Source organism: Neolamprologus brichardi, chromosome 5 (assembly GCF_056152115.1).
Source record: "Neolamprologus brichardi isolate AB-2024 chromosome 5, ASM5615211v1, whole genome shotgun sequence".
Lineage (NCBI taxonomy): Eukaryota > Metazoa > Chordata > Actinopteri > Cichliformes > Cichlidae > Neolamprologus > Neolamprologus brichardi.
This window is the reverse complement of record NC_142108.1, coordinates 19,174,158-19,192,720: the sequence shown is the minus strand read 5'-3', so window position 1 is coordinate 19,192,720 and position 18,563 is coordinate 19,174,158. Positions and strand designations below refer to the sequence as shown.

The 18,563-nt window shown below is 41.3% G+C and overlaps 3 protein-coding genes across 7 annotated transcripts; 2 read left to right on the top strand and 1 right to left on the bottom strand.

The window, feature by feature from the left end:
• The first annotated feature begins 5 nt into the window (after positions 1 to 5).
• Positions 6 to 7,520, top strand: glyctk (glycerate kinase). Of its 4 annotated transcripts, none has more exons than XM_006783195.3 (6): positions 6 to 342; positions 2,224 to 2,336; positions 2,495 to 2,881; positions 2,966 to 3,117; positions 3,832 to 4,007; positions 4,105 to 7,520. In XM_006783195.3, exons 3-6 carry the CDS (start codon positions 2,526 to 2,528, stop codon positions 4,993 to 4,995), a joined length of 1,575 nt encoding a protein of 524 aa, XP_006783258.2. In that variant the 5' UTR covers positions 6 to 342; positions 2,224 to 2,336; positions 2,495 to 2,525; the 3' UTR covers positions 4,996 to 7,520. The 4 variants fall into 4 exon arrangements, with proteins under 4 accessions (XP_006783258.2, XP_006783259.2, XP_035760450.2 ...); XM_035904557.2 differs by lacking the exon at positions 6 to 342 and adding an exon at positions 352 to 2,122; XM_035904558.2 differs by lacking the exon at positions 6 to 342 and adding an exon at positions 352 to 2,170 and having other exon boundaries at positions 2,262 to 2,336.
• On the bottom strand, positions 7,429 to 9,420 carry tcta (T cell leukemia translocation altered). Its single transcript, XM_006783194.3, has 3 exons — positions 9,026 to 9,420; positions 8,889 to 8,940; positions 7,429 to 8,040 (listed from the first exon to the last, which is right to left on the bottom strand). The coding sequence occupies exons 1-3, from the start codon at positions 9,234 to 9,236 to the stop codon at positions 7,998 to 8,000; spliced, it is 306 nt and encodes a 101-aa protein (XP_006783257.1). The 5' UTR covers positions 9,237 to 9,420; the 3' UTR covers positions 7,429 to 7,997.
• On the top strand, positions 9,421 to 17,354 carry mon1bb (MON1 secretory trafficking family member Bb). Of its 2 annotated transcripts, XM_006783193.3 has the most exons (7): positions 9,421 to 9,796; positions 10,107 to 10,220; positions 10,860 to 10,954; positions 11,044 to 11,637; positions 12,012 to 12,804; positions 13,201 to 13,348; positions 14,469 to 17,354. In XM_006783193.3, the coding sequence occupies exons 1-7, from the start codon at positions 9,768 to 9,770 to the stop codon at positions 14,694 to 14,696; spliced, it is 2,001 nt and encodes a 666-aa protein (XP_006783256.3). In that variant the 5' UTR covers positions 9,421 to 9,767; the 3' UTR covers positions 14,697 to 17,354. The 2 variants fall into 2 exon arrangements, with proteins under 2 accessions (XP_006783256.3, XP_035760449.2); XM_035904556.2 differs by lacking the exon at positions 9,421 to 9,796 and having other exon boundaries at positions 10,212 to 10,338.
• The last annotated feature ends 1,209 nt before the right edge of the window (positions 17,355 to 18,563 follow it).

Here is an 18,563-nt window from a genome sequence, read left to right as displayed (position 1 = left end):
AACCACGCGATATTGCAAGATGTTATCGCGATAGCTGCATTGTACCAGCAACAGCGTCGTTATTTACACAGTTTGCTTACCAAATGCAGTTTAGGAGTTAAAAGCTTATTGTCGTTTTTTTTTTTAAAGCTCTACTGTAGTCGAGTTTGTTTTAGAATGTCTGTTTTTAAAAAGCAAAGCCTTCTTGCATTAGCATTAGCACTTTCTGGCTGTCACCGTTAGCCGTGTGTGTTTATCAGTTGGGTCCAGTTATCTGGCAGCCTCTAGGTTTGCAGGATGGACGCAGAAGTGAAGAAGAAAGTACCAACGACAGTTTCGTCCTCACAGAAAGACAAGTCCATGGTACGATTAATTAAGTGAAAGGTTCTGTTTGCCGCTCGTGCTTTTTTGATTTTTTTTTAATGGAAGTCTCTAAAGTTTGGTTGTAGAGGAAGAATTCTGCTTAATTAAATGCCAATGTATTTCATGCAGGGGTAAATTAAAAATAACTTGCCAATAGGCGTTTGATTTACTGAGATAACAAGTAGCATGATATTTAAGTTATCCACACCAGTCACTTTGTTAGGTACACCTGTTTTGCTACTTGTTAAGGCAAATATAGTTAGGTGGCATGGTCATTGGTGCCAAGACGAGCTCGTATGAGTATTTCAGAAACTGACTTCTGGGACTTTCCCAACCATCAACCATCTGTAGAAAAAAAAAAACACTCCAGGGAGAATGGTCACACTACATAAGGAACACTGGTTATAACCAGGTGAGCAGAATAGGCAGATGGGCTACAGCAGGAGAAGCCCACAGTGTGTGCCACTCCCATCGGCTAAGAACAGGAAACTCACGCATTCATAAAGGCTCACCAAAATTGTCATGAAAGTTAGCAGAACGTTTCCAGATCTCACAAGTCTTGATTTTTGCTGCAATGTTGAGACACTCCATCCCTTTATGACCAAAAAATGCCCATCTTTTGATGGCTGCTTCCAGCAGGATAACTCACCATGTCATAAAGCTCAGATCTTGTCAGACTAGTTTCTTGAATATGTCAATAATTTAATTGAATTCAAATGGCCTCCACAGTTGCCAGATCTTAGTAGAGCAACTTGTGGATGTGGTGATATAGGAGATATGCATGTGAAGCTGACAAATGACAAAGCTGACAAAAAGCAACTGTGGTGCACCAGGGTGTTTCCAGCACCTTTTTGAATTTGTGAATTTGAATTTGTGCCATGAAGAATTAAGGTCGTTCTGAAGGCAAGAAAGAGGTAGAATTTGGTATTACAGAGGTGTATCTAACAAAACGACCTGTAAGTGTTTGTGAGGGGTTTCTTTGTTTTGTTTTTGTTTTTTTTTTAAAATTTAACAAATCTAAAATCTCATTATATAATATTGTCATTATTGTCTGGATTTCTAGCATGTACATCTAATCACATTAAAATACCACAATCCCAGTGGCTCAGCTTTCATTTGTAAAAAAAAAAAAAAAAAGAAAAGAAAAGAAAAAAAGACAAGCAAACTACCTAAAAACCAGATGCACAACCTATCTCTCTCTGTTTTTTTTATACTATATTTTACTTTATTTTACTGTGTATTTCTTGTAGTTTTGTATTCATGGTGTATTATGGTTTTCTGTAACTGAATGTTGTAATTTTTGTTTTTGCATCGTGAATGAAGAAGCCCAACAAGGGACAAGGGTTGGAATTTAGCAATAGCTATAAACTCTATTTGCACCACATCAGTTTCAAGCTCCATATCAGAACTATGTTAAACTGCATACATTATAAATAAATAAATAAAAATTATGTCTACAGGGCTTAAAGACGGGTGTGGCTACACAAGAGGCTGCTTTGTTTAACAGCAATGAACAAAGTATGGGTATCACTGAGTTTAATGCAATCTGTGGCAGAAAAAAATCAAAATACAACAAAAACGACTTAATGCACACCTGCAGTGTCAGCACTTTCATGTGGCCTGTTATCCTTTGAAGTCAATCATTACACCAAAGGTACACAACTCCAGCCAGTGTCTGGCCAGATTGTTGCCACACTGCCTAACCTCTGAGCTGGAGTCCAAACGCAGCAGGCTTCCAAAGGAAAACACCAGCTTCATATGATATTTACAACTTTCTCGGGTAGGCAGCCTCGTGAATCTACTGAAACACAAACCTAAATGCATTTATGTAAGTATAGTTTTAACTAGTAAGAGAATAAAAAGTGTTCTTTTTGTTTTCAGAACAGTTAAGCAAAATGTATTCCTCTGCATTCCTGCAGTCATCAGACTTGACCTTAAACAAGACTTACAAGAAGTGTGATGACTGAACAACACAAAACAAGCTCTTAAAAAAGGTGAATTTGAGGCACACAAAGTAAATTTAAGAAAAAGTTCTAATTATAATTGCTTCATGACTTCTACATGACTATTTCCTTTTCCTTTGCAGGTTATTTATGGTTTGTTTAAATTGTGCTCTCTTTAAAAATCTGTTCAATTCTTCTATATCCCTTAGGACATTTCTGCTCAGATCCACTGAATTATCAATGGCCCGTGTTCTTTCCTTGTTCCGGTCTCAGCCTTTTCTGCATCTTGTGGCGAGGAGAAAACCCACGTTCTGCAAAATGTCAATGGACACGCGGGCACGTGAAGTGTTTGCAGCTGCAGTGGAAGCCGTGCAGCCAGATACTGTGGTCTGTCAAAGTATTGAGCGCAAGGAGGACTCTGTTGTTATTGATGGTCGCACATTCACGCTCAAACACAACCTGCACTTGGTGGGCTTTGGAAAAGCTGTGCTGGGAATGGCCGCTGAGGCAGAGAGGATTGTAGGTGATCATTTAGTGAAAGGAGTCATAAGCGTGCCACATGGGATTCAGCAAACATTACAGCAGCATGGGAAAGAGTAAGCGAATGCATTTAGAGGTAAAAGCAACTTAAAGTGTTAACTCAGGAAGTAAAGTTAATAATATTTCTTTTTCCATCACAGCCATCTGCTGCTAAAAGAAAACAGCCGCATCAAAGTAATAGAGGGAGCTAAACACAACTTGCCTGATACTGATGCCCAGAAGGCAGCTGAGGAGATCAAGCATTTAGCCAGTGAGCTGACCGAGAAAGACTTGCTTCTTGTACTGATTTCAGGTACGAATGGCACTTCTTGGTTATTGTTAAAAATAATAAAACAATAATCGTTTCACAGATATCATTAAAATATTAATTTAAATTCAGTTTTGTTTATATAGCACCAATTCACAACAACAGTCACCTCAAGACACTTTATAGTGTAAAATGAAGACCCTTCAAAAATACAAAGAAAGCCCCAACAGTCAGAAGAAATTTTAAGCCTAATGTTAAAAGTAGAGAGGGTGTCTGAAAAGCTGAAGGCTCTGCCTTCCATTCGACTTTTAAAATACTAGGAACCACAAGTCAACCTGCTGTCTGAGAGTATAGCGCTCTATTGGGGTGATACGGTACCCTGAGGTATTTAAGATAAGATTGTGCCTGATGATCCAAGACTTTGTATGTGAAGAGAAGGATTTTAAAAATTGATTCTGGAGAAATATGCTTTGTCTTTCTAGCCCCTGTCAGTACTCTCTGCAGCATTTTAGATTAGCTAAAGGCTTTTCAGGGAATTTAGTCCACGATAATAATGAACTACAGTAGTACAGCCTAGAAGAAACTTATAAATAAATAAAATAACAATTTCAAAATTTAGATGTTTATAATTTTAGAGATATTCCACAAATGCAAAAAAGCAGTGAAAATATTTGTTTAATATACACACTGGTGGACATATCCTGGTCATAAACGACTCCAAGATATCTGTAACGCATGCTGGTTTTCATCATTGTTTAGGTGGGGGCTCTGCATTGCTACCTGCACCCATCCCGCCAATCACCTTGCAAGAAAAGCTAGATGTTACCCGCAGACTTGCAGGTGCTGGTGCCACTATTCAGGAGCTGAACACCATACGTCGTGCCCTTTCGTTGTTAAAGGGTGGAGGGCTTGCACATCATGCTCACCCTGCACAGGTAACAGACAGTTTTTTTAGCCTTCTTTTAAACGGAGTTTAAAATTCTCAGTATTGTAATTTGTACGTCAAATATCACTCTTATAACGTCTTCACAGGTTGTTGCACTGATACTATCTGATGTGATTGGGGATCCTATTGACATTATAGCTAGTGGCCCCACAGTGATGAGTCAGGTGTGGCCTGAGGAAGTTTTGTCAATCCTTGAGCGTTACAAGCTGTTAAACTTGCTTCCGACATCAGTAAAGGAAGTCCTTGACAAACCGAATTCTAGGTGGAAAGAGCATAAGGAGGAATCTGATACATCGGGACATGTTCTCAATGCTGTGATTGGCTCCAACGGTGTTGCCCTTAAACGCGCTGGTCTCTGTGCTCGAGAGCTGGGCTTCCTCCCTGTAGTCCTTTCGCCAAGTGTGTGTGGAGATGTGCAGTCTGTGTCTAGACTCTACGGCCTGCTGGCCCGCTTTGCCTGTTCTCGAGAGGAACCTCCTCCTGACATTGCCACTGAGGTGCTGAAGCTGGGCCCTGAAGTTGGTGTGGAGAGCTGGGACCTCTGCCGTACAATGCAGGTTTTAGAAAAAGGGCGTACAGAGGGATGGGGTGCCACATGTCTGTTAGCTGGAGGCGAACCCACTGTGGAGCTAACAGGCAAAGGCCGAGGTGGTCGGAACCAGGAGCTGGCTATGCGAGTGGGGCTGGAACTGAGAAGCCTAGGGCTTCCGCCTGAAGGGCCAGTCTTTCTGAGTGGGGGCACTGATGGTCAGGATGGACCCACTGAGGCAGCAGGGGCGATTACTGATGGTGGTTTGTACGATGAAGCGAAAGCTCAGGGCCTGGACATCGACAACTTCCTTATCAACAATGATTCTTACACGTTTTTTTCTCGTCTTTCTGGTGGGCAGCGGTTACTCGTACCCGGCCTAACTTGCACAAATGTAATGGATGTGCACATGCTACTGATTCCAGCTATTCCTATTATCATCAGGTAATCCCAAAACACAAAAAATTAATGGAAACTGAAGACATTTTTGCACCATATTTATGAATCTAAATGAAGGATTGTTGGTATTGGTAAATAAAGATGTAATTGGAAAAAAAACACCTATATACAGTGGGGCAAAAAAGTATTTAGTCAGCCACCGATTGTGCAAGTTCCCCCACTTAAAATGATGACAGAGGTCAGTAATTTGCACCAGAGGTACACTTTAACTGTGAGAGACAGAATGTGAAAAAAAAATCCATGAATTCACATGATAGGATTTGTAAAGAATTTATTCGTAAATCAGGGTGGAAAATAAGTATTTGGTCACCTCAAACAAGGAAAATCCCTGGCTCTCACAGACCTGTAACGTCTTCTGTAAGAAGCTTTTCTGTCCCCCACTCGTTACCTGTATGAATGGCACCTGTTTGACCTCATCATCTGTATAAAAGACACCTATCCACAGCCTCAACCAGTCAGACTCCAAACTCCGCCATGGCCAAGACCAAAGAGCTTTCGAAGGACACCAGGAAAAGAATTGTAGACCTGCACCAGACTGGGAAGAGTGAATCTACAATAGGCAAGCAGCTTGGTGTGAAAAAATCAACTGTGGGAGCAATCATCAGAAAATGGAAGACATACAAGACCACTGATAATCTCCCTCGATCTGGGGCTCCACGCAAGATCTCATCCCGTGGGGTCAAAATGATCATGAGAACGGTGAGCAAAGATCCCAGAACCACACGGGGGGACCTGGTGAATGACCTGCAGAGAGCTGGGACCAAAGTAACAAAGGTCACCATCAGTAACACACTACAACGGCAGGGAATCAAACCCCGCAGTGCCAGACGTGTTCCGCTGCTGAAGCCAGTGCATGTCCAGGCCCGTCTGAAGTTTGCCAGAGAGCACATGGATGATACAGCAGAGGATTGGGAGAATGTCATGTGGTCAGATGAAACCAAAGTAGAACTTTTTGGTATAAACTCAACTCGTCGTGTTTGGAGGAAGAAGAATACTGAGTTGCATCCCAAGAACACCATACCTACTGTGAAGCATGGGGGTGGAAACATCATGCTATGGGGCTGTTTTTCTGCCAAGGGGACAGGACGACTGATCCGTGTTAAGGACAGAATGAATGGGGCCAAGTATCGTGAGATTTTGAGCCAAAACCTCCTTCCATCAGTGAGAACTTTGAAGATGAAACGAGGCTGGGTCTTCCAACATGACAATGATCCAAAACACACCGCCCGGGCAACAAAGGAGTGGCTCCGTAAGAAGCATTTGAAAGTCCTGGAGTGGCCTAGCCAGTCTCCAGACCTCAACCCCATAGAAAATCTGCGGCGGGAGTTGAAAGTCCGTGTTGCTCGGCGACAGCCCCAAAACATCACTGCTCTTGAGAAGATCTGCATGGAGGAATGGGCCAAAATACCAGCTACTGTGTGTGCAAACCTGGTAAAGACCTATAGTAAACGTTTGACCTCTGTTATTGCCAACAAAGGTTATGTTACAAAGTACTGAGTTGTATTTTTGTTATTGACCAAATACTTATTTTCCACCCTGATTTACGAATAAATTCTTTACAAATCCTACCATGTGAATTCATGGATTTTTTTTTCACATTCTGTCTCTCACAGTTGAAGTGTACCTCTGGTGCAAATTACTGACCTCTGTCATCATTTTAAGTGGGGGAACTTGCACAATCGGTGGCTGACTAAATACTTTTTTGCCCCACTGTATGTAAAAGTATTACAACGCAAACAGTAAATGAACAAGTGTGAGGGTGGGGGTTAGCACTGTCATCTTACAACAAAAAAAAGTTCCCGGGTTTCTTTATGGAGTCTGTAGGTTCTCCCAGTGTCTTTTTGGGTTCTCTGTGGGTACTCCAGCTCCCTCCCACATCTTACAATGACTGAGTACATAATTTTAATTTCTGGAAATACACACTGCCATTGTAATAGTAATAAAAACACTTGTACAGTTTAAAAATCTCCACCATCCTTTAGTAGTTTTAATTAGATGTTTTGTTACAGTTGTTCTATTTTTTTCTTTAGTTTTTTTGTTGTTGTTTTTAATTTATTGTAGTTTCCTGAGTGGTTTTACTCATTTTAGTTACAGTTTGAATATGTTTAGTTTTGACCAGTTTCAGTATTAGTTTTAAGTCATTTTTTAATTATTAAGGCATGATTTAGTAATGGTATTAAAATAAAAACAATAACTTTTAGACTTAACTCAAAGTCTTTTACACATCCTAATATGTTCATCAAAGCCTCATCAGGCAAGTTGTGGTAAAAACATTTTAGTAACTAAAGTAATTCATTTTAAAACCGAAGATTTTTTTTTTTTTAATGTTTTGACTGTTTGCCAAAATATTGCTTAATGTAGATTTCAAATGAACTAAATGCAAAATGGCTGTTAAAATAAAGACTGAAGATATAAAACATGATCTGCTTTTATTGTGTCTGATTTTAAAATGACCATAGATGACCATTTATAATACAGCAAAGATTAAAAAAAAAACAAAAAAAAAAAACAAAATCACACAGTTCACTGCAAATTATTTGGATCATAAATATTCACATACACAAGTCAATGCAATACTCAAATCAGCGTATTATATATGTATATATATTACAAAAACTATACATGTGATCCTGTGTCATTACTTGGAAAATGATGACTTGTTTTCCTTTCATGCACCATTCAAGTACAGTCTTGATCACATATCACCAAGTGACCAGTTAAACACGTCCTTTTAGTTCTTTATGCACAATAAGGTCTTGCTCAGTGAGCAGTATCAAGAGGTCAAATTAAACATTGTATGAATAGTAGCCATGGCCACTGGCATGGCTAAGTGATTCACAGAAGGTGAAGCTGTCTCAACACCATCTTTAATCCATGGAAGGTAACGCTTTGTTAATGAAAAAAACAAAAACTGGTGTGCATTTCGTGTCTCTGTGGGACATACAAATTGTCCAGCCCTCACTTGGGTAAAGTCCAGCGATCAAGCTCCCATTAATCCCGATGAATCTTTGGACCATCCCCTGCTTTACCTTCCCTGCAAAGATAACAAAATCCAATAAACCATTTAAGTGTGGTGAAACATGCACTTGCCAGTCACTTTGTTAGGTACCTCTGTCCAGTCAACTGTGGCAGCAACTTACTGCATGGCACAAGTGCTAGACGAGCTGGTCTGAGTATTTAAGAAACTGCTGATCTACTGGGATTTTTTCATACAAGCATGTCTAGGATTTTGAGACACTGGTCTGAAAAGGAGAAAATGTCAAGTAAGCTATAGCTTTTTGGGCCAAAGTGCCCAAAAAGAGGTCAGAGAATTGCCAGACTGCTTCGAGCTGAAAGGAAGATGGCAGTGCCTCTAATACCCAACCATCAGAATTGGGCTATGCAGAAGAGCATCTCTGAATGCACAACATGTAGGGCATTGCAGGTGATGGGCCACAGCAGCAGAAGACCACACCACGTAACACTTCCTTTAGTTTAGTACAGCACAGAAACTGAGGCTACAATTCACATGGGCTCACTGATGTTGGTGCTGTAAACGTGTGGGCATATTTTCTTGTCAAGTTCTGGGCCTGAGGATCACAGCCTACCCGAGTATTGTTGCTGACCGTGTTCATCTGTTTGTGATCACAGTGTACTCATCATCTAATGGCTGTACAGCCAAAACACAGCTGCAGCAAGTGTGCGATGCTATTATGTCAACTTGAAACTTGTTGAATCTAAGCCATGGAAAATTAAGGCAACGCTGAAGGCAAAAAGAGTGTCAAACTGGGTGCTAGCAAGGTTTACCTAATAAAGTGACTGGTGATGGTGCGGTGGTAATGAACACGATTTCTTATTAATCACTTGTGCAATGCAAACGTGACCCCGAAATCGGCCACCTACCATCCACTCGTGTGTGCAGCTGTATCAGGTGTGCCTCCGTTCTGTCCGGTCCCTGAAAATCAACACACACAGATCAAGCTAGCGTGTTAGCGCTCACTTAGCAGGCAGCGCACCGGTAAGCAGGAGGAAAAACTCACCTTGTCTGTAATACATATCGTTCACTGTATTCCCATAGACTTTCCACGCGAAGTGAATGGCGATTAGACTAAAAATTAACCAGCTGAGGAGTATTTTGAATATGGACACTCTCATGTCGTTGGCGAGCCAGTCGTCTACAAACTCAGAGAGAAACGACAGGCAGCTGTCAGCGATGCGGGACAGAAACTCAAAGTCCCACGGCTCCTCCATGGCGTCCGCTTATTCAACTGGTGTCAAATTAAGTGACTGGGCTGCGGTGTCTGTTTTAGTGATTTATAAATCAGCACTCTGGTTTGGAGATGTCATATCCCCCATTTCTACCGTTATGATGTTTACGTACGGAGAGGAGAGGCAATCGGACGTGACGTAGTACGCAGGACGACTACTTCATCACGTACACAACAGAGCCTTTCAGCGCCACCAACACAGTGAAGTTAAACAAATGTGCGTGGATAAAAATCTATATTTCGACATCATTTGTCTAGGTTGTGTTATGGCCTCGCCCCTTTTTATAAAACCTTCAATCCCCTTCATGTGTGCCATGAAGATATGGGAAAGAGTCGTTGAAGCTCGTTTAAAGAGAGGTGACTATCAGTGAGCAGTGAGAGTGTTGACGGAGAAGTAGGAAGGTCAGAGTTACCTGCACTGTGTGTTTGTGTATTTGAAGAAGATGATTGGTTGCCAGGAGAGGAACTGTGGTACTGTTTGAGAAGGCGGTCAGGAGGGACCCTGGTTAAAGACATGTATGAGGACAGCAAGACGGTAATGAGGTGTGCTATAGGAATGACAGATGTCAGAGGGTTCAAGTTGGGGACGGGAGTACATGCTAGCTTTAGTATTAGCCACCAGTGTAATATGGAAAATGGAAAATACTGGATTTAAGTATTAGTTTAATCCAAAAAAAAAAAAAAAAAATATTGGTCAATATAGATGTAAAAACATTTTTGTTTTAATTCACATTGGGGTTTTTTTTAAGTTCTCCGTTCCTTCTTTGTCACAGAAAGCGTTTCGCTGTATTATATCTGCTACAGCAGCACCCATACATGTGCTGCACGTTTATCTGAGATTTGTCTCTTCAAGTTTCTGTTACGAGCCCACAACCAGAGAGTGGGGAGGGGCGGGACTAACCGACGCCAGCGAGCGCGCTGATTGGTCAGCTGAAGTTGTCATCAGAGATTCCGGATGTCGGCTTCGGTAAGGGGAAAATTTGTTTTCTGCTTCTCATTCTTGACAGCTTGTTTGCAGTGGGGCTGCTGATGAAAGTCAGTGTTGACATTAGACATTCAGTCCAAGTCGTCGACGGTACAAAACCGTAAGTTTCACTCTTTCTCTGTTTATCCGGCTAATTTTAGATAGCCACGGTTGGCTGCATGAGCACTGTTAAGCCAAGGCCATGAAATTGATCTGTATGTGTCGCTTGCTAGCACCCAGTGTTAGCCGTGTAACTACAGTCAGCGTTCATTTATTAGTTACTTATTAGAAAGGTAAGCATTACAGGACGTCTGAAATTTATCGTGCATGTGTAGATAAGTTGTTATCATGCGGACGTTAGCGCTCTTTCTCTACCGGCCACTTAGTCCCGTTTCTCCGTGTTGATGTGTAGTGTAACATTAGACAGACTGCTAGCTGTAATCAGGTTTAAATTCCACAGTGTTAGTAACTTGGAGTTGGAGTAACTCTCCTCTGTAATCATGTGACCTGACCACTGGTCCAGTATGAGTGCTTCTATTCATAACAGACTGGAGATGCATGGGATCTTTGATTTCTATCTGCAAAAACTACAATGCATGATTTATAAAGCAGTTTATTCCTCTCTGTCTTTATTCTTTCCAGACACTGGGATGGTATCATGGAAACAGCCAATCATCAAGAAGGAGAGGCGGCGGCAGTGAAGATTGGTGATAGCCCTTTAGAGAGTAATCAACCTGGTAAATAAGCTACGTAATCACTCTTTGAAGCTTGTCTAATTTTAATCTTCATCACTTACATCACACGTTGGTTTTTGTTTTCATTGTAGCTGACTCATTGGCAGCCTCCTTCTCCCTTTTGGAGAATCACATGTTTCCTGATTCAGTAGAGAGTAATGGGAGCGCCGCTGTTAGCAGAATTGAGCCTTTGAATTCGCACCCACCAGATGTTTCGGCAGAGCATCTCGGTTTGGATGAGAAGCTTCCTTCTGACCAAGTGATGAAGCTAGAGCCCGAAGAGACAGAAACCGAGTGCCAAAACAACGCGTCCACGCAGCCAACTGATGGAACAACTGAAGATGATGCCACTGACAATGACCAGAACGACTCTGGGGAATTTGTTGTAACAATGCTGGCCAAGGCCAAGCTTGAAGAACAAGGTATAGGTGTGAAGGGGAGGTCATCCCCGCTGTTGGAGGCAGGCACACTGGAATCGTCGTCATTTACATCTCATCGCGATGAGGATGTTACAGCTGACAGCTGGCGGCAGCACAGGAAACATGTTTTTGTGCTAAGCGAAGCCGGTAAGCCCATTTATTCCCGGTATGGCAGCGAAGAGGCTCTTTCATCAACAATGGGAGTGATGATGGCGCTGGTGTCTTTTGTCCAAAGTGGAGATAATATCATTCGCTCAGTCTACTCAGGTAAGAATGTTGGGCATCGGCCAAAATGCAAATTTGAACAGATTTTTATCTATGATGGTTTTTTCCAGCCACTTTCATGTTCATATTCACTAACTTAAAAGGAAATCTGACTTTTTTAAACACACCAACAAGAGCAAGCGTGGCTCTGAATACAGGGCAAAATTGTTTCCAGCTTGTCAAAAAGCTCCTGGACCATAGAGAACAGTATCTGAAATATAATAAGCAGTGCATTCCCTGTATTGTTTCATTTTGAGAACAGTGAGTTTAGGGGGTCGGTGGTATCCTTAGGAGCAGTTTTAGTTTTCATTGATTGTTTTTTTTTTTGTTTTTGTTTTTTTCTAACATTTGCTCATGTTTTTTCCCCCTTCCCTCAGACGAGCACACCGTAGTGTTCCTGCAGAAAGGGCCCCTCGTTCTGGTGTGCGTCTCCAGCAGTCATCAGTCTGAGCAGCAGCTGCGGGGAGAGCTCCTCTATGTCTACTATCAGATCATCAGCATGCTCACCCAGGCCAGTATATCCCGCATCTTTGAACACAAGAAAAACTACGACCTGAGGAGACTCCTAGCGGGCTCAGAAAAGATCCTGGATGGTCTCCTCAACTTGGTGGATTCTGACCCCAGCTTCCTGCTATCGGCAGTGCACTGCTTGCCTCTAGCCTCCTCTCTCAGGGACTCTCTCAGCCAGATCCTGCAGAAAGCTATCACACCCAATCTGGTTTTCTCCATCCTCATCGCCAAGAACCAGCTTCTAACCATCGTCCAAGAAAAGACCGTCATTGAGGACTCGCGGCTGGAGCCTGCTGACGTTCACCTTCTGCTTAACCTCATTGGAGCGTCCTCTGCCTTTCAGGCTGGCGAGATCTGGACCCCCATTTGCCTCCCGCTCTTTAATCCTGACTGTTACTTTTATGCATACATTTCTTACCTGGACCCTCCAGAATGCACTGTTTGTTTGCTGCTGCTCTCGACAGACAAAGAGGCTTTTTACTCTGTAGCTGAGTGCAAGAGAAAGATAGAGGAGGCTATGATGGCTCAGAACTCCCTGAGCCTCATTGCCAAAGCTCAGACGTACAGTGTGAGCCAGGTGGGCGTCTCAGACCTCAGACACTTCATGTACAAGCCCTTTGATGTGCCAGACAACTACCGCCAGCTCACTCAGTTCACCAGGTGTGTGTTTGTTTGTGTATGCTTGCTGTCCTTGCAGTTGCATAAGGCTGATATGAGCCTAAACTAGATTTTAAAAATGCAAACATGCCAAGTGTTTGTGCTGCATGTTAGTTAGTGATATTTGTCTTGCATAACATTTTATTATCTTCTAGCTGTGTAGAAGCAGTGTAAAAACCTTTTGCTGCTAATGATAATAATCATGTGTGAGAAGTACAAAAGTGCCCACTAAGATATTTTTAGGCTTTTAGGCAACATTGTCCTGTCGGTGTTAGAAATGGAGTTTTAATAGTTTACAAATCAAGCATTGTGTGTTTCTCTTTCCACTACAGTGTTATTGAACATGTTTTGGGTGTTTTTGTGTGTAACTTGTGTCCTATGATGCTTTTCTGTACGTAGCCCAGAGATGGAGGCACCATACAGCAGTGAAGAGGAGAAAATGAGACTGCTGGATCTTTATCGTTATATGCACGGCCGCATCCACAGCACCTCACGACCCCTTAAGCTTATCTACCATGTTGCTGAGAGAGAAACTCTGCTAGCCTGGGTACGTACATTAGTTTGTGGTTGTATTCTTTTTTCCTGTGTTTGTCCAACTTTGAAAAGATTCTTCCAAAAGATCGACACTACACTCAAAACAGTCAACGACCACTTTATTAGGTACACCTTGCTAGTACCTGGTTGGACCCTCTCTTGCTTTCAGAACTTCCTTAATTTTTCATGGCACAGAATCAACAAGGTGCTGGAAACAATCGTCAGAGATTTTGGTTTATATTGATGTGATATCACACAGTTGCTGCAGATTTGATGCAAATTTGCCGTTCCACCACAAGTGGATTGAGATGTGATGACTGTGGAGGCCATTTGAGTACAGGGAACTCTTTCATGTTCAAGAAACCAGACTATTTGAGATTCTGGCTGGAAGCAGCAGTCAGAGGATGGGTACACGGAGGTACTAAAAGAAGGGACATTGTTAGCAACATTTTTCAGGTAGGCCATAGTGTTTAAACAATGCTCATTAGTACTAAGGGGCCCAAAGTGTACCAAGAATCCATCCCCCAAAGGAAGCTTGACCTTAATATCTGAATGTTGCAGAAGAAATCGAGACTCAACAGTGTTGAGTTGAGCCTGTGTTTCGCTCACAGAAGCCAGAAGCCCATCTGCTTCAATGTTCAGATCATTCAGAGGGGAGGGAGGGGGGGGGAATCAGCAGTTTCTGAAATGCTCAGACCTTGCCGTCTGCCATGAAAACCCACGGCTAAGTCACTCAAATCACTTCAGCAGAAAATGCAACCATCTCTACATGCCTAAATGCATTGAACTGTTGTCATGTGATTGGCCGATTAGGTAATTGCATTAAAGAGCAGTTGGACGGGATACCTTTAAAAAAAAAAAAAAAGTTGCCAGTAAGTGGCAGCTTAGCTTAGCACAAAGCCTTGGAACTGGGGCTTAATAGTCCATTCACTGGGAAGCTTTTTTCAGAAGGCGTTCAAAAAAGCTGTTAGCTTGCTTCCAGGTATTTTCCTTAGCTAAGATAAGCAGCTCCTAACTGAAGCATCATTGATCTTCTCATCTAACATAGCAAGAAATGTAATAGCTCTATTTCTTATTTCTAAATGTATATGTATTTCACAGTCTTCTCTTGATTGTTTTCTCCTTTACTCAAGGTCACAAGTAAATTTGAGCTGTACACCTGCTTCAGCCCCCTGGTGACAAAGGCCTGTGCCATTACTGCTATCACTAAGCTTCTAAGATGGATTAAAAAGGAGGAGGACCGTCTGTTCATCAGATACCCCCCAAAGTATTCAACCACTCCAAACCCCAGCAAAAGCTCTCGAGGAGGCAAATCTGACCAGCAAGACTCCACAGATAATGGCTTCTTATCTCTTCTATAGGACTCTGTTAGCACTAATAGAAGTGGCTCTGCCTCATCCAAAAATAGTTTGTACACTGGTTTCAAGATATTTTTCAACCCTCTTGACACTCATGAGACCGACAAACTTTGACCACTGGAATCCAACACTACGTTTTACACTATTTAAGGAGGACTGGTGTCTTTGAAACCGGTGTTATTAGTTCTCCAGGAAGCATGTCATCACATTGCTGCTTTTGAGCAGAAACAGGGCAGAAGCACATTAGTAGATTTTAAAATGAACTGTGGCAGAACATATTTGCAATGGTGTATTTAAGCTTTTTTATATTGTTTTATTACAGCAACAACATGAACAGTGAATGGAACATATGTTACATATTTAATGAGTTAGCATGAGGAGGAAAAATTAAGTTAAACTACCTTTGGCAGATAAGATAAGATAATCTTTATCTCCTCGCCCTAATCACGAAAATTATGTTGCATAACATAATGTCACAAAACAGGATATACAAGTTGTTAGCGTGTGTGCTTTTTGGGATCAGCATAAACTGGAATAAGAACTGGAACTGCCAGAGGAGGGAGAGGCCCGGCGTGAGTCACACGAGGCCACAAGCAGAATGTTTTTCCTTCTTCACAGAATTTGAAAACATGTCGTTTCTTATCTTGCTGATGTTTAGACTCAAAACAAGACTTTGAGTTTTATTGATGTTTCATTTTGTGCAGCAGATTAGTAGGAACCCCAGCCTGATTATTGTCACTGTTAAGTGTTTCCATTGAAACAAGGCAGACCTTATCAGTTTCTTGATAAGGTGGGAAGATGCCAATGAGCTCACATGTTTTGCTCTGCAGATACCTTTAGTATGACATCTAATGTAGTGAGTTCAGGTATTCTTTTTGCATAATAGTTTTCTAAAGGTGATCTGAAAAGTTGTTTCATCCTTGTGTCCAATGAGGAATTTCCTGTCAAGTCTTAAGAGTTTGTCTGTAGTGTTACAAAATAAATCCCAGGATGCATAAAAGCAGTTGTCCTATTTAAGTGGACTATTACAAAAAAAAATAAAAAAATCAGATGACTGTTTTGTGGAAAAAACCAAGTATGGGGAAAGCAGGTGAGCTTAACATGCCGTTTTGGGGATGTACTGTACAGCCAAGCAATAAATAAGAATGACAGAAATATATAAAACTTACTTTTAAAGTTATGGTTTGAAGGGAGTATGTCTTAATTAGTGCCACATTATATATGTCCTTACAAGAAACCCCAAATGACATAACTGGTAAATTGATTAAGCTGTTATTGATATCATGTCTTTGATTCTTAAATTCTGAACCTTCCATGCAGAAACCAAACTAGTGCTAGTTGAATATTTATCACCAGGAATTTCGCCTCAAACTATCAGAATCACCTTGTGTAGTCTAACGGTAAGTCCTGCATTCCACCAGCTTTAATGTGGCACGACTCATAACAAGTCCAGGCTGCTAACAAGTGTTAGCATCTTGTTTCTGTGCAGCTGTACTGTTCAGTATAGTCAAAACTAAAAGTAGGTGATGACTTTAGAGGAAGGGAAGGCATCTTGGTAACATGTTGGAGCAACTTGTCACCAAAATAGCTTCAAAGCAATTTGGCTTTAAAACCCACAGCAAGAAAAATGATCTTGCAGTTTGTAACAAATAAACAAATCTTAGATATGACACAAAACAAGTTTTGTTTGGTAGTCGAACACACTGGCTTCATTAGACATACCTTGAACGAACCAAATGGTTTAAAATTAATGGCCCATTTTTAATTTTATCGATAAAAATATAGAAGCATTTTGTTATTCCCACTTATAAAACATAATTGCAGATATCTAAATATCCAACAAGGTGTGTAGTTAAAAGAGAGCATCTGCATCGCTTAACCAGCTGTTGCTGATTGAAAAGGAGCGAGGCTCCAACAAAAGGGCTGTCAGCTGAAATAATGAAAGGGAACATGTAACTCTGTAAGCCGGCACAGACTGTGGTAAAACATGTTGTTCCCAGTCAGCAGTGACCAAACTTTGTAGCAAATACAAACAAAATGGTAAGGTTATAAAAGGAAAACATATGGGTAAGATGTAAACTCAAAGCAATACGCCTTTAAAATATAAAATGTAGACACGAGTTGTTGTTTATGACAGAGCCGTAAGAAATGAGTCAATTTTGCACCAGTATCAAAACGCGGACAAAAATGAGGCTAGAGTGGGATAACGAGGGGCAATCCTTAACTGTGGATGTTTGGATGAAAGTGATGTTTGCTGATGAATCTGCAACTTTTGTCTGGCGTTGTTCTAATGTCATCGTGACATGTCAGGTAAAAGACCAGCAGAGAAGGCATTTATTACCTCACTAGTGAATGAACAGGTCTACACTGAAACGTTGGGCACTTTTCTCATTCCTCCGATTGAAAGTGGCTTTGATGATGATGAAGTCACGATAATGAAGATTTTCACCGAGCAAAGACTGTTAAAGCTTTCCTTCAGGAGAGACTCAGTAATTCAGTGATGTGGCCAGAAAAAATGTATGGTTGAAATTTAAAACAGTGATTTAGAACAACATAATTTCAAGGTATGTTTTACAAAGGCAGAATTTTCAGCTAATAAACAGAAATAGTTTTGTGTCATATGTGTGATTTATTTATGTGCTTCAAACTGGGAAAAGGGAAAAAAAAAGGCTGAATGAACTTCCTGTAAGTGTCTTCCAGTCCTATGGCTTAAAAGTCTCTGGATGTTTGGTTACATTGTAACCTTGGTTCTCTAAATAAGAGACCTAATGCAGCTTGTTCCATTCAAACTGTCACTGTCAGTATGTCTCCACATGCCCTGACTGGTGGGGTCATTCTCCATACATACTAGATATGAAGAAGTACTGATGCAATAGAGAACACCATCTTCCCTCCTTTGGTGGTCCACTCACTCCCTTCTGGTTGCAGCTGTTGTTGAATTTTGCGCTATTCAATTTTATTTATATAGCATCAAATCACAACATTAAGTAAAAGGTGGAAGCCCTTCAGAACAGATTTTCAAGTTCTATTAAAATATATTTTATTTTATTAAAATAAAAAGTTTGGACACGCCTTGTCATTCAATGTTTTTTCTTTATTTTCATGACTATTTACATTGTACATTGTCACTGAAGGCATTAAAACTATGAATGAACACACATGGAATTATGTAGTAAACAAAAAAGTGTGAAATAACTCAAAACACGTTTTATAGTTTAGATTCTTCAAACTATCCACCCTTCGATCACTGCTGTGCACGCTGACGGCATTCCCTCGATGAGCTTCATGAGGTTTGTCACCTGAAGTGGTTTTCCAACAGTCTTGATGGAGTTCCCAGAGATGATGAGCACTTGTTCCCTTTGCCTTCACTCTGCGATCCATCTCATCCCAAACCATCTCGATTGGTTTTAGGTCTGGTGACTCTGGAGGCCAGGCCATTCGGCAGCACTCTTCTTGGGCAAATATCCCTTAAACAGCCTAGAGGTGTGTTTGGGGTCATTGTCCTGTTAAAAAATAAATGATGGTCCAACTAAACGCAAACCGGATGGGATGGCATGTCGCTGCAGGATGTGGAATAAATCCCCAACAGTGTTACCAGCAAAGCAGCATCCATCACACCACCTCCATGCTTCACAGTGGGAATCATGCATGTAGAGACCATCCGTTCACTTTTTCTGCGTCGCTCAAAGACATGACAGGCAAAACCAAACATCTCAGATTTGGACTCATTAGACCAAAGCACAGATTTCCACTGGTCTAATGTCCATTTCTTGTGTTTCTGGGCCACAAACAAATCTCTTCTGCTTGTTGCTTTTCCTTAGTTGTGGTTTCTTAGCAGCTATTTGACCATAAAGGCCTCATTCGCTGTCT